Source organism: Rhinolophus ferrumequinum, chromosome 12 (genome assembly GCF_004115265.2).
Source record: "Rhinolophus ferrumequinum isolate MPI-CBG mRhiFer1 chromosome 12, mRhiFer1_v1.p, whole genome shotgun sequence".
NCBI lineage: Eukaryota > Metazoa > Chordata > Mammalia > Chiroptera > Rhinolophidae > Rhinolophus > Rhinolophus ferrumequinum.
The window spans coordinates 18,102,644-18,118,752 of record NC_046295.1 but is presented as its reverse complement, the minus strand read 5'-3'; the positions used below and the strand labels follow the sequence as shown (position 1 = coordinate 18,118,752).

General features: G+C 38.8%; 1 protein-coding gene across 1 annotated transcript; it reads right to left on the bottom strand.

The window, feature by feature from the left end:
* Window positions 1–8,409: 8,409 nt before the first annotated feature.
* CDKN2B (cyclin dependent kinase inhibitor 2B) lies at window positions 8,410–12,240 on the bottom strand. Its single transcript, XM_033123406.1, has 2 exons — window positions 11,617–12,240; window positions 8,410–8,867 (listed from the first exon to the last, which is right to left on the bottom strand). Exons 1-2 carry the CDS (start codon window positions 11,770–11,772, stop codon window positions 8,607–8,609), a joined length of 417 nt encoding a protein of 138 aa, XP_032979297.1. The 5' UTR covers window positions 11,773–12,240; the 3' UTR covers window positions 8,410–8,606.
* Window positions 12,241–16,109: the final 3,869 nt, after the last annotated feature.

Sequence of the window (16,109 nt, the reverse complement as noted above, 5' to 3'; positions counted from 1 at the left end):
GAAGAGGATACTGTACTTAATATACCTTATGTTCTTCTCTCCCCACAAGGACACTAGCTTTCTCTCAGGAATCTCCTGATTTTCAAAACTCGAGAAACTTCCCTAATATTGCACATGCTCAAACTGAAAGTTCCAAAGGTATAAGGCAATAGATACCATAAGCAATATTTCAAAACTATTATTTGAACATATATGACAAAAGATTAACTTCTAAAATATGTAAATAAATACATAAATGAGTAAAAAGATAACCTAGTAAAAAAAATGAGCAAAGAGTGTAATGGGCAGTATATAGTAAAGGATATACAAATAGTCAAGTGGTCAAAAAAATATATGAAAAGATATTCAATTAGTAAAGCAATATCTATAGGTGTGGTAAAAATAAAAAGTACTGATAACATTGGCAAAGTTGTCAATCACTCCTATACATTATTGTAACACACTATTGTTTTGGAAGGCAACTATACAGTATTTATTACAATTGTGTGTGCATATATGTACCCTTTGTCTCAGCAATTCTACTCCTATAAATCATAAATATGCAAAATACATATACCCAAATATATGTATGGACATATATTTTATATGTAATGTGCATGTATATGTATGGAAATAAATATATATATATATATATATATATATATATATATATATATATATATATATATATGGGTGTATATATGTATATATACCCTTTGATTCAGCAATATATGATTCACTCATATAGTATGGAAAGATTTTATACACAGACACCTATATGTGCAGACGCCCACTGTATGTGCAAGAGAGAGCGAGGGATTGAGAGAGGGGTTGGGTGGGGGTGGGGGAACTACCCTTAGCTTTAGTAATTTCACTGCTATAAATTGCTATAGGTAGTTCATATAAGGATGCAAAAAAGGTTCTTTGGAGCATCGTATGTAGTAGGGAAAAAAAAGCAAGAAAAGAGAAAGGAAACAATTTATATATTTGTTGAAAGGAGACTTGTTTTAAAAAATTTAGGTTCATTCATAAAATACAAAACTATACAGCTGTAAGAAAATGCAGTGCATGTATATACCCTGATAACAGAAGTTGTCAGAATCCATTACTAGTCAAAGAAAGCAAGTTGCAGAAGAGTAGGATCCTATTTACATTTTCCAAATGTTTAGGGGAGGGGTGTTTACAATTATATGCACCTATATTTCTGGAAGGCTAATTAAAAATTTTGCAAATCAGTGGTTAGCCCTGGGAAGTGAGAATGGGGTGGGGGGGGGTTTAAGGAGCTTTCAGGATTTTTTTACTTAATTCTGTTTATTTCCTGCACTGTTTGAAAGGTTACCGTGAACAAGAATTTTAAAGTAACAACTACAGAAATCTGGGGCCCCAAACCCTGAGATTCTAATTCTGAAGGTCTGAAGTTAGTCAGCAAATCTATATTTGAACATCTCTAGGGGTGATTTTAATATGAAACCAGGATTGAAAACTACTTTCCTGTATGTTGGTCTCAAAAGACTGGTGGGGACAGCACCATCATCGTACAGATATAATAAATACCCGGGGATGAATGTATAATGAAATATTATTTTTCCCAAAAAGGGCATAACATTAAATTATTTTGTTTATGATACTATTTAAACAGATAAAAAAGCACTTGCAATCCTGGAATACATCCATATGCAATAACTAAATACCAAAGGCAGTTTAGAGATTAGAGAGTACAAGAGGATGACAAAATATTTTAAGCAACATTATAGTTTATAACTCTAGGTGGCATGTTGGGAGGGGATAGAGGGGACTATAAGGGATATTGCTGTGCCCTAGGAAAGGTGGTAAAGCTCAGCAACTCATAATCCACAGATGGAATGAGGAACCATGGGGTATAAACAATTCTAACACTTACCCTTCAGAAGAAAACTCCTTGTGTCATCAATAATCTGTTGAGCTATCTGTGGGTTTGTGAACAGAATAAATTGTTTACTGTTTTATGTTGCTATGTATGTCTTATAGACATATTATAAAATATGTAATAACATACTGAAATTATTTACAGCTTAATCTGATTTAAAAAAACCCCAAAATACAATTATTTATACTAAGACATGAGTGAAACCTGAAGAACAGTAGATAATCCTTACATATTTGGTTTGGGACTATTGAAAAGCTGCCCAAACAGCAGACACTTATTACTGGTCTTGAATCCCACTCTTGTATTCACAGTCACTAGTACCTAGTGCAGAAGAAAGTGGAATTCTCAGGGAGACCCAGTTTTTAGCTAAGGCAAGGAGATGGAGAAATGTGTGACATTGTAAGAAGGTAGAGGGGAGTTTGTTTAAAATGAAATGAAGACCCAGAGGTCAAATAAGAAAGGGTTCAAAGGAAGTAGTACCAGTCCTATCATAAATAATATAGAGTATTTGAATGAGAGGACAGCGAATTAGAAGATTATGAATTTTGGGAGGAGGCCAAATATAAAAGGGAAATGAGGCATGGTTTAATTACTGTAATTGGTCTTCAAGTTTTGACTTTAACTCTGTTGTATAATAGTGTCTGTGCCAGCACTGACTATATATCTCCTGGAGGTCTAATGCCAAGGGCTTCTGCGTGGGAAGGGGATAAATAGGTGTTTGGGGTTTTTTTTGTAAACTTCCAGTATGATGTAGATGCTGTGAGATAGTCAGCATATCATCTTCATACATCTCCCATTGTTTTTTTTAACCAGCAAAATCTTTGGTTTATGTTTATTTCAAACTTCAAATTAGTAAATCAGAGTTGGGTGCTCCGTTCTGACATACATGTCGGTTTATATTACTGTGCTTAACATGTAATCCATACCAGTTATGTATTACTTCATTAGCAGCAATGGCTTCAAAGCAAAATTTCCTTTATTACATAATTAACAAACAGATGATGTATAAAAGTGACTTTCTAGAAAGTATTTTTTCCTTATGCGAGGAATAGTATTAAAATCCGAGTGGGGCATTCCATAGACAAGAAAGAAGTCATTCCCTTTGTAATAGCTGAACTTGAGAAAGGTTTTATAGAAAATCAAGAAAAGTAGGGGATGAGCAGATTCCTCTTATTTTAGGCCTGGAAGTATTTCACAAATCCCATCAGCATGGGGACCATATACAGTTTGTTTTGGTCTGATTAGTTTTGTTAAACTAGTGACCCATATTCCACAAAACACCACCATGCTGCTCCTTTTACTATGCCTTTTGTTGCTTTCTTTCTTTCTTTTTTTTAAAATTTATTATTTTAATTTATTGGGGTGACAATTGTTAGTAAAATTACATAGATTTCAGGTGTACAACTCTGTATCACATCATCTACAAATTACATTGTGTGTTCACCACCCAGAGTCAGTTCTCCTTCCATCACCATATATTTGATCCCCCTTACCCTCATCTCCCACCCCCACCCCCCTTACCCTCTGGTAACCACTAAACTATTGTCTGTGTCTATGAGTTTTTTTTTCTTAGACGTTTATCACTTATATCCCTCACACTGTGGACCCCCTCCCCCCATCCACTATCTCTCTGACATCGCACCGAGCCATCCCATTTCCACTATCTCCACTCCCAATGCTGTGCTCTGCCTCTTGTAAATGTATACATACCTATATATACATATATATATATATATATATATATATATATTATAGTTGGCATTCATTATTGTTCAGCTTCAGGTGTACAGTGCAGTGATCTACCCTGAGATGGTCACCCAAATGGGACACATGTCTATCAGACACCCTACTGTTGCTTTTTTTTTTTTTTATCCCATTCTCCAATCTCTTGAAATGGCTGACACGTACATATTTGGGGGACACAGAACTCTTCCTTGACCAGTTGGTTCTTAGTATCACCCAAGCAAAATTTAAGGACCTCAAGTTTCAAAGAACCTAATGGAAGCAAACTAGAAGCTACACACTCTTAGAAACCGGTCTGTGAAATCTGGGACAGTTGTTTACAGTGAGCTACTCATCTTTTAATGACTTCTTTGACATATTTTAGTATTCTCTTGCCTTTGCACTTTCTATTCCTTTTAATACCCTCAACCCTTTCTTTTTATTCTAACTCCTACACCAACCCCATTTAGGTCAGAATCCCTTGTTATATGCTCACTTAAAAATCACTTTTTCTTTCAGAGCACTTATTTTACAAAACTATTGGGTCTACTTGTTTATCCCACTTTAAGAAACATTCTTCTAGTGACTCTGAGTGGTGTGAGAGAAATGCAAAAAGCAACAGGAAAAGTCAGAGGTAAGAAGAAGTGAGACAAGCCTTAAAATTAAACTTAAGTATTTATTTTGCAAAGCATATTTTCTGTCCTAGTTCCTACAAACTTGTCTGTAATTTTCCAACTAACTAGTGGAGGTGGTGCTTATAAAGATTTCCTCCCCTTCTTGGGCTCCAGAATTTTAAAACGTGTCTCTCCATTCCTCTATGTCTTTTCTTGCTTCATACCATGACAAAATTATTACTAATAAATATTAGAGCCCACTACAGTCATGTGTGCAACAAACTCATAAGGGGTAAAACTTTAGTGATTGTAGAGAACTGAGAAGTAATCGAGTCCAACTCCCACTTTTTATAGATGAGGAAACTGAGTATAATCAAACTTACATTGCTTAGTAAGTCACATACTGAATTAGTTGAAGAACCAATTCTTCCATCTTCCAATCAAGTCTTAATTTCTCTTTCCTCCATTTTGCTTTTTCTTCCCTGGGGTTATAAATAGAACAGGAGAAGATTGAAAGTGTTGTGATTCAACTGTTGTTGCTTCTTCAGGTAATTTTTTAAATTAAAATTTTCTTAAGTATCTATCTATCTATCTATCTATCTATCTATCTATCTATCTATCTATCATCTACCATCGATCTATCATCTGTTTATAGCTTAGTAATTGAACACTGTGAAATTACACTAACCTAAAAATTATTTTTTGAGTTTTCACAAAATCGTTAAATTGTTTGTTAATAATGAAAATCAAGTAAGCATGTCAGAATTTGATTATTCACTGCTGACAGAAACATGAAAGCAGACCTCTTGTACTTTAGGTGACACTGGCTTTTGCATTTGCTCCAGAAGGCAGTCCACAAGGGTGCCTGCCTCTTCAGATGGTTTCTGTCATTTTTGCAGATAACTACTTTTACTTGCTTTTCTTTTGGTAGAGTGCCAATGTCTTGAACATTGGAAAAATTATACCCTATTTATTATAAAAATAATAAGCCCCTAGTAAAGCATAAAAGGAAAATAAACATGTTTGTTTTTTTGAAATAATTGAAGCTAATTATTGATGTGATAAAAAAAATCCCTATTGACTATTATATATTAACACAGAGTAGATTGTTTTTAACATTTCCCACAAAGGAAGGGCAATGTAGAATCTCAATATAAGTGTAAGTTAAACTAGTTATGTTTATTTGCTTAAGATCAGTTACCTAGCTTCATAAGATAAATTATTTGGTCCTGGATACCATATTGTTTTTACCACAATACAGAAAGAAAATATAAAAGCATTCCTAGGTACACACTTTCCTAAAGCTCTTTGTAGTTTTATAGATCCCGAGCTCTCCTTATGAACCTGTTTCATTCCTTAGATCTGAAATTACTAATTTTACACATTAGAGCCCAGGAATTTTTAATAGATTTTGCTTTCATGGTAAATCATCCTTGTTTTTCCATCCATTCCTTCAGCTGAAAAGGAAATATGAAAATGAGGCCAAATGAATAAATTATTGAATTCTGAATTTATTTTACTTCCAGATCTTCTTGAAATGAAGGACAGGGAGTAAGATTTGTAGAAATCTTGGTAATATTTTAGACTTAGATACAGAAATTAACATGTATATTTTTCTGTAATTCCTCAATGGAGCCAGAAGCAGGGTTTCTGTATAAGAGCTACATTTGTTTGTATGTGTCCTTCAAAGTGAAATCTTGAACAGATTTAACAGTGTATATATATTCAAAAAACAATGTAATATGGTCTGGGAAATCCACAACCACAGTTTCTTGTTTTAGTTTCCCTTGAAATCAGATTCCATAATTTCTTTAAATTAGGAATGAAATAACATGTTTCATGTTTATTTCAAGGATTATTTTTCATTTCTCAGCCTCATGCTACTAGCAGATTTGTGTATCTTAAACTTAAAAAATAAAGGACAGAAGGATGGATTTCTTAATCAAATGGAAGATTTTAAATGATCAGTGCTTCTTAGTAATTATAAAGCAACATAAGCTTTAAAAATACTGTTTTTGTAGTCAGTAATGAATGGGTGCTTAAGTGATAACTAGAATTGTATTTTCTGTCCTTATGGCTTAATTGGAAAATGGGGATTCCATTATTTTTGTTCCAAAAGTGTTGTTTTTAGGTCTTTTTGGGGGAGGCCATTCTTCATATTGTTGCCATTTAAAAATAGATTTAAAAGAATCTTTTCAGATACTATAGAAATAAGACATATCCTAGGAACTTCCCAGGGATATACCATACAAGGCAGAAAAAGTGTTTCTGCTTCAAACAAATTTTCAGCTGACTTTATATTTATCATTTATCATTTTGGAGAACAGGGTGGTGCAGTGTGAAAACAAAATAAACCAAACCATAAGCTTTGGAGCCGGATAAACTTACTTTACAATTATGGAATGAATATCTCGTGGCCTTTGACAAGTTCCTTGATATTTCTCTGTCTTATTGTCCTCTTCTGGGAATAATACCTATCTCCCAGGTTTATTTTAGGTGATTAATGAGCAAATGTATTTAAAAGTATGCCTGGCACAAGTTATATGTCAATAATTGCTTATATATTTGCCCCTGATAAGATCTACTCTGATTCTCAACTATGCTTTCCCAGTAATATATTTATTTGGGGAATAAAGAATTGATTTATTTGGAGAAATAAAGATTTTTAAAACTTAGCTCAAAGGTACCCCTTAAAAATCTTTCTAATTTTTCTGTTTACTCTTCTCTCATTCACAGACACACACACACACACACACACACACACACACACACACACTACATGTATTAATCTTTCAATGTATGTGTAACCAGCTTTTATAAATTTTGTTGGTAACACTTAACAGTTATTACAAACAATAAGAGATGTGAGCCCCTTTGAGTCTTTAACATTTCAGAGGAGTTAGTGGTAAATCCACGAACACACATTTTAAAGCCAAATTACTCAGGTCTTGGAGTCCAATCTCTATTGTTTTCTTTTCTTTATTAAAGCAGTGAAGTATTAGTTATTTCAATGTTGTAATGAATCAAGCAACACTGGAAATTAAATTCCAAAGCAGTGCACTTTTAGCAGATATTAAGACATTCCTCGAGCCATCATCGTATATGTTAAACAGTTTTATACGCAGTCTATTCTTTCAACGCGTTGGGAAATATCTTGAGATAATTTACTGGATAAGTGCATTGGTCTCCTAAAAATATTTCATAGTTTGATCCCCTGAGACACTCTAGTAAAGGAAATAGAAAATTTAACAAAGAAATAAATAGTTTAAGAATGAAAGTAATCTAGGCGTTGGCACCGCGCTATAGCTTCATTTAACAGCTGTAATTCTTCCTCACCTCGTTATCAAGGACCCCAGTTACTTTGTAGTTTAAAGTTTCCCCATTAAGTAAGATTGTTGCTGAAGAACCACTCAGAGGTACAAAATATCACAAAATCTTTTCAAGTGGCAATTTACAGGGGTGTTTCTGTATCGCATCGTATATAGATGAAGCAAATCATTACAGCTAACCGCTACAGTTGCTGTTGCTACAATCCTCCACTTCTTTCCGTTCACGGACATCCGGAACACCGCAGGAATCCCTCTTGGACTGAATCACCAAAAACAAGGTCCTGTCCCTTTCTGAGAGCTGTCCTACATCAGCTTGACCTGAAGATGTTAGAATGTGCGGGCAAATTCGAGGTGGCTCCGCATCCTCTCTTCCCCGTAACTACTATCCTGTGGGGCTGGGCCGAGTCTCCAGGGCTTCCGGGGTGTACGGGGGTTTGCACATTACTTGCTGTGTACCACAAGTACCAAAAAGCATGTAATGCGCTGGGTGCCTGACACCCTCTTCCACAGTCATCCTCGTCATCTGGTCCTCAGTCTTCAGGTTTTCCCTCGTAGTCCCCAGGGCCTAAACCCGAAGCGGGTGGGGGCTTACGCGAGGCTCCTTCAAGCCCAGTGGATAAACCGTCTCACCCACCTCCCACCGGGTGCCAGTCACCGCCGCCTCCCACTCCGCCCCTTATCATCTTCTGTGTGATCTGTGTGCAGATCCACAGGCACCAGGGGTCCTCTGCGGACTGTTTAAAATGCCACTTTTTTTTTTTTTTGACAGAAAACCCTGCAAAGTAAACAACACCCGGGAACTAAACATTCCGCTCCAAAATCTCGCTGAAACCCACTTGCTCCACCTCTCTGCGTTTGGCTTCACGGTGAGTGTCAAGGGTGGGATCCAGAAAAAAAAATTATTTCCGGTCTGCCCCTTCTTCCGCTTGAGGAGTCAAGTCGCCCGAAACGGCTTTTCGGCTTTCTGCCGCTCCACGTTTGCAGCCTTCATTGAACCGAGTTGGGGGTGGGGAACTAGGGAGAAAAGTCGTTGTGGGTGGCTGGGTGCACCCGCCATCAGTCTCCCGCAGCAGCGCGCAGGTACCGGGCAATATCACGGTGGCCCCTCTGCTCAGCTAGGTCCACCGGCAGGCGGCCCCAGGCATCGCGCACATCCAGCCGCGCCCCCGCTCGGTGTAGCACAACCAGCGTGTCCAGGAAGCCCTCCCAGGCGGCGTCGTGCACCGGTCGCGCGAGGGTGGTGGGGTCTGCGCAGTTGGGGTCCGCGCCGTGGAGCAGCAGCAGCTCCGCCACGTGGGCGCTGCCCATCATCATGACCTGCGGGAGAGAGCAGAGTGGTCAGGGCGAGGGGACAGCAAGATGCAAGCCTGGGCAGGGAGAGGTAGAGCCATTTCAAAGAAATACCTGTTCCTGAAGTATCCAACTAACGCAGAGGCCCTGGCTCACAAGCCTCAGGAGTCTGGTTAAGCGTCATTTGCTTACGCAATATCTTCCTCCCTAGTCTCCCATTTACCCCGGCTATACTCTTCACTAATAGAGTTCCATTTTATTCTCCAAACGTGCTGAGACAAGAAAGAGCTGATGATACAGTGTTTGTCATCATCGTGAGAAAAAGGAAAAATTTAATTTCCATTTTAACATGGGAATCTATTTTGTTAAATGATTGATAGGCGAAGTTTAAAGGCTTTTAAAGTCTTAAATTATTTCCTTTGCCCTCCCCCATCACCATAATCTGGGTCTAAAAATATTAGACAGTCATATATGCTTTAGAGGAGAAAACAAGAAACAACTGAATTTAAAATAAGCTTTACTTTATTTAGCTGTCGTAGTAAATCCCCTGTGGAAAGCTTTTGCTTTTCAGTTATATATGAGTATGTCTGTGTTCATAAATAGAATACAGTCTGACAATTTGACCCAAAATTGGGGATAAAGGGAAAAATAGTCGTTTTATAAGATGATGAAAGCAAATTATTTGTTTTTAATAACTGGTTCACCATTTAAAGTATTTAAGTAAATGTTATAGAGAAGTGCTAAAGTTTAGAGGGTGAAAATGTAACGTAAAATAAACACTATATTTACATTGCATAGGATTTTATAATGTGCTAGGATTTTATAATGTTAAATAGTAAATATTTTGCTATATAAAAAAAGCTTGGGCTGGCCCCGTGGCTCAGACGGTTGGAGCTCCGTACTCCTAACTCCGAAGGCTGCCGGTTCGATTCCCACATGGACCAGTGGGCTCTCAACCACAAGGTTGCTGGTTCAACTCCTCAAGTCCCACAAAGGATGGTGGGCGCTGCCCCCTGCAACTAAGATTGAACACAGCACCTTGAGCTGGGCTGCCTCCCAGATGGCCCAGTTGGTTGGAGTGTGTCCTCTCAACCACAAGGTTGCCAGTTTGATTCCTCGACTCCTGCAAGGGATGGTGGGCTGTGCCCCCTGCAACTAGCAACGGCAACTGGACCTGGAGCTGAGCTGCGCCCTCCAAAACTAAGACTGAAATGACAACAACTTGAAGCTGAACGGCACTCTCCACAATTAAGATCGAAAGGACAACTTGACTTGGAAAAAAAAGAGCTTATGTGTTAGCAATTGAATCAGAACAATGCATAACTTAGAAAAAGGATGTTTTGAGTAGTAATCCTATAAGCATCCATTTGTATGCATGTACATTATACAAGCATTTACTTTCTTATTTTAACAATAAAACAATTTTTGATAACTAAATGTCCAAAATGGAGTTATCTGTTCTTGTGACTTTGTGTTTTAAAATGTACCATGCTTGAAACTAATACAAAATAATACTGAATGTCAACTGTAATTGAAAAATAAAAATACAATGTACCATGCGATTGAAAGATAACATATATATGTACATATATATATATGTGTGTGTATATATATGTGTATATATATATATATATATATATATAGCTTCAAGAACATTAGAAACATCCATTTCTCCCTTTAAAACCATATGTTCTCATTTCTACTAGTGATATAAAGGCTATTTCCCATGTAGAGAAGAGGGAAAAAAGTGGTTCTTAATATCTCAGGAAATGTTAAGTTAAAACTATAAATAAAACCTCTCTTTACATTATTAATATAATTTTAAGCCTTTAAGAACTACTTTACCATATTGTCATCGCTTTAAACTATCCCTTATTTCTAACACTTTTCTAAGAATTCAAAAGGAATAACACATTTTTTTCCTTTAAAATCTACACTATTAACAAGGTTCCTTAATAAAAGCTTGGTTCTGGAAGGTGATGTGAGGTGAATACTATTATAATATATACTATATAAATATGACCATAATAGTCAACAGTATAGCACAAAAACATTACTTTAGATTTTAAAAGACTTAAAAATATATCAGTGCTAATTAAAACGGTATTAATCGTTAAACATATTGAATAAACACATTTTAACAGTGAAGAAGCTAATTATTTATGAAGACTCTTCTATTTAAAAGGGACCTGACAGTTGCTGCGGGAATGCTGTTGTAATCCAAGTATTCAGTATGATAATTAAACAGTACAAATCCATAGAAGCATTTTTCTTATGTAACACTCAAGAGACACTGCTAACGTAAAAGGAATTAAGTACTGTGGTTGCAGAATCCTGTTTTGGGTCCTTTGTATTTAGTTGGCCTCCATAAAGAAAGAATACAAAGAATTTCACATCCCAGCTTAAAAGTTCACGGTGCATTTTTTCCCCCTGTGCTATGATTTTTGCATGCTTCCTTAAATCCAATCCAGCATGTGTAACCTGTAATTTATCTCTATCGCTGAAAGACATACAAAGCAGTTCTCCCCCAAATAAACGTTCCCTTTGCCCTTCCCTCCCTAATTGAATCTATACCTTTCATCTCTGATCATGAGAAGGGAGAAAAAAATATTGATATTTTTTCCAGGATTAAAAAGAATACCAAACTGAAGCAGTGGGTTTTTCATTCCCTTTCTTGAGAGACACAGTGGAGACCTAGGTCCCTGACGCGTCCCACGGAGGCCACCCTCCCTCATTCGTGCGCCCCCTGCCGGCCAGGCCCCGGGGCCCCAGCTACCTGGATCGGGCGCCTCCCGAAGCAGTTGACTCTGTTGGGATCCGCACCGGCTTCCAGGAGCTGCCGCACGATTTCCACTTGCCCCCGCGCCGCGGCGCTGGCCAGGCCCGCATCACCGTCGCCACCACCGACCAGGCCCTTGTCCTCCTCCCGCATTTCGCAGCCCCCAGACGCCAACTGGCCGGGATGATCCACCGCTGGCCTTGAGCTTCGCGACACTGCTCCCTCCCTCCCCTCTTCTCCGGGGCGCCTTTCTCCCCCGCAGGAGAGCTCAGCTCAGCGTCAGTCCCCTTTCGCGGTCCTTCTGTGCCTCGCGGGCGCGTGAGATGGCCAAGCGACCGGTCGTAAAGCCGGGTTTTTCCCGGCGCCCGCGAATCAGCGGATGCTCGCGGCTCGTTCCCAGGAAAGGCGGCTGGTGCGGCCGCGGCTGAGCGCAAAGCCGCTCCGGCCTCAGAGTGCGGGCGCGTTGGAGCGTCCTGCCTCCCTGCGGAGCTTCGCTCTGGCCAAGAGAAGAGCCGGCCAGGAATGAAACGGTTTCCAGCTGGGCGGCCGGGCTGGCCTCTCCCCACCCCCTTAGGCTCCGCCCGCTGTCCCGCCAGCCGGCTCGCTCGCGTCCCACTGTGCGGGCTGGGAGGCCGGACCCGCCGATGACGCTCCAGATGACGAACGTAGGGGCGGGGGGAGCCAGCTCAGACCACGCTGGGACGCATGCGCCAGACTCCGGGAGGGCAGAGGCCACTGCGCCGCTCTCCCGGTGTCCAGCGAAGCCTTGGCTAAGTTTTTGGAAACGTTGAATCAGTGTATTCAGCCCCTCCTTCCAGCAGGCGGAGTAGAGGATTTTCATTCCTTCAGCCTCCGGCTCTCTGGTTTCACGCTGGAAACGTTAGTCGCTCCCTGTGGAATCAAATGGCTGAGAGAAAGACGTTTAAAATAACTCTTTCTTAAGATGTCTGAAAGTGACAGCTCTGCACCTGTCATGCAGGTTAAATTCATCCCCAGGCAATACTTGAACTTCATAGCTTCACATCTGGCATCAACCTTAGCAATTTTCTTTTGAGTGTGTCTTCCTATTTGAGTCAGCCAAAAATCAGTTTCAGTGAAAAATTCTGAGAATCCTGTCTTGCATTTGGTTTTTATTCTTTTCGTTTTTGAGTTGTGGATACAATCATAAAAAAAAAAAAAAAAAGAACTACTCTGAGATTGACAATGGCAACCTGGTACATGTAAGATACTTAAAATACATATTTTAAGAATCTGAGATTCCAGTTTCATGATATTTGGACAGTTCATTTTTGTTTGCACTCTTACCTATTTAAACCCACCTCAGCAAGTATTTGATTTTTATTCGTCATGCGTAATAAAGGAAATTTATACAGTAATAATGAAACGTAATAAAACAGGGGTGTGGTGCTGGGCCTATCATTAAACAGGCTGAACCTGTCATTAAATCTTCTTCTGAAGATTTAAAGGACAAGTGCTTTTCTTTTCTTCCTAATCTTCCAAGGTGAGTTTGAATTAACATATGCATTGCTTTAAAGATTTAAAAAATTATAGCTGATGCTTGATTGAAATAGGAAGAAAACCACAAGTTATGTATCTGTTGCCTAAAAACATTGGTGAGGAACTACATGAAAGTGGGTCTTTCCTAACACTGAACAGTTCTTATTTACAACATCATTTTTCGGTTCAGAATGCCAAGGAGCAAGACAATCTTAAAGGGAGGGCAATTGCTTGCTGATTCACAAATGAGAGACTCCATCTGTTTTTTCTAGCATGGCTTAGCTAGGACTCAAACCACTGTAGAATGAGGAAGAGCTCTTCAAAGACTGGGGGAGGGACATGAAGCGGTGGTTAGAGCTCAAGATATATTGAATGATCCTCAGCAGAGTGGAAATCTACTTGGGTGGGGAAGAGAAGGTGGGAGCATTAATAACATTTTTTTCTCTCTCACCCCACCCCAATTTCTTAGTTTTCAGTTTCTTAATTGTTCTACCTTTCACACTTATTTGAGCCTCTACTTTTACCTGGAAAAACAAATTGTCCTTTTGTTTGTTGATGGTGGCTCCTTTCTTTGATCTGGTTGGAGAAATAGAAGTTTACTTTTGAGTGAAAAGCATCAATGGGCTGTTTTTGTCTAGTTCTTGGGACTCGTCCCCACGCAGTGTATCGGGGATTATAGGTATGTAGGTAGGGTGGGAGAAAGAAGAGGAAAGATGGACAGCAGGAAGGCAGAGTCTTTGAAATGGATGGTATTTTTTCTTTGGTAGTCACTCTCAGGGGCTGAGTCATCAGACTGATACAGGTGGAAGAGATGGCAAATGAGCTCAGTCCAGAATATCTTTATGAGAACAGCCTGACTACTCTGAAATTTAGTGCACAGCCAAATGTAACAAGGCAGATTGCCTTTTAAAGGAGGGTCGTTGGGACCTTCCTTCTAATGGATCCAGTAATTAATTTAGTTCATCATGTCCTATATTCCAGGAATCTACAGTTGAATAAGATATAGGTCCTAGCTTTTAAGAAACTCTCCCTAATGGCACTCAAAACTAGGAAATAAAAAAATTTCAATTTAATGTGACAACTTTACTGAGAGATGTGTCTACAGGGTACTTGGGGAGTAAGGAAGGGGGAACTTAACTCTCGATGGAGGTGCAAGGAAAGTTTCTTAGAGGAATTGCCAGCTGAAGAGAGTTTCTAAAGAATGCATTGTAAATTAACTGTTTCCTGTGTTCTCACCTTGGATTTCTCTGAAACTCAACAAAAAAGTTAGGAAAAGATAGCCTGAGCCAATGTTTGAGCCACCTTCTTTAGTGGTAGGCATGGCTAAAGTGTCTGAAAAAAACAAAACAAAAAACACAAACTATTTGGATTTGATAAGGAGATGGAAGATAATTGTTTTTTGTTGAAGGAGACGTAGATAAAGAGTGGTAAGATAGGGAAAAAGCCAATGGGCAGAGTGACCGAGACTCTTCCACAACACAGATATATGAGATTCGCAAAACCAGTTGGCTGGAAAAGAATTTTGGGCGGGGGAAGTGTTGTCAGGGGTACGCGCGATGACTAGCACCACGGACAGCGCTTCCCTGCTAAACGCATCTGGGTGGTCCTAATCCATTCCAGATTGAGAATTCCTGAGGAAGCATCAGACTTGATCTTCCAAAGCCTCTTCTCCCCTGAAATTCAAAGGAAAACACATAGAAGCTCAACGGACTTCTTTACAAAACCATCCTGCTCAACCTGGCTTCCCAATATTATTGGATGATCTAATATTCTCAACGTAAAGAATATTAACTATCCTCTATATTTAAAAGAAGAGAAATTACACTTATTGTCTACTCTGTTGCAAGTGCTTTATGAGTGTTATTTCATTTAACCCTCATAAAACCCCTATGCAACATGCATTAGTACCTCAATTTTACTGACTAAAGGATCATTAGTTACTAACTTGCATAGTAACTAATCATTGTTGGAGGTAGGGTCTAACCTGTGTAGCTTTGGAGCATCTAGCCTTTACACTACATAGTATTTTTAGCAGCTGTCATGGTAAGCTTAACTGGAAAAAAAGTGCAATAAACTGGCTTATAATTATTTTCCAGTCTACACTGTGTTTTCCAGATGGCTCACCTCACAGCACACCCTTAATAGACTTCAAAGATGACATTTCACATGTAATACAATAGCACATTTGTCTTGGACAATAGAGTAAGATAATGAAACATTTTACCTCTCCCTGAAACCCAGCTGTCTCTAGGATGAAACGCAACCTGTTGTTAATGCTTTAAACACATTTAAGAGATGGAATGGATGAGAACATAGTGGGGAGCTGAAACTTGGAATTGTCACAGCAATGCTTTTTAATAGGGTAGACAATTTATAAGCAAGAAGAGAGAGAAAGTAAACAGTAAATTGGCATAGCATTTTGGATGTAAATAAAAGGGAATGAGTAGAGTCAGTTCCAATATTACAAATAATGCAGATCCCTAGTGATAATGTTTATATTTTAGTTGGTGAAACTATATATGAACTCACTATAAAAATGTGAATAGAATCAGTCAAATGACCAAAAGAAGTACTGACATAACTTGTATATGTTTGGATTCAAGACAGTGTTTCTAAGTGGGGAGAGAAGAAAATTCAGAATCGCTTTTGAAGGTTTTTCAAACTGTATGTGACCCATCTCCCACCAGGAGGCTTGACTCTCTCTATTTCATCAGTTGAGGTTTATTGCTCCAGGATCCACAATGTATCTCCTTCCATTTGTGTTTCTTAAGATTAATATAATGGTGGACATAGTCATCATTTCAGTATCTGTATTGGATTCTTAAGACTGTAATGACAAAATACCACAAATTGGGTGGCTTAACAACTAAAATTTATTTTCTTACAGTTTTGGTTTCTCCTGAGGCCTTTCTCCTTGGCTTTCACATGGTCACTCTCCAGCTGCTTCTTTACATGGTCATCCTGTGTGCGCTCAAACCCCTGGTATCTCTTTG

Bases quoted from the DNA above. Each gene is read 5' to 3' on its own strand.
- CDKN2B (XM_033123406.1), bottom strand. From the start codon at position 11,772: ATGCGGGAGGAGGACAAGGGCCTGGTCGGTGGTGGCGACGGTGATGCG. The intron at 8,868-11,616 runs GTAGCTGGGGCC...TCTCTCCCGCAG, and splicing joins TCGGGAGGCGCCCGATCCAG to GTCATGATGATGGGCAGCGC.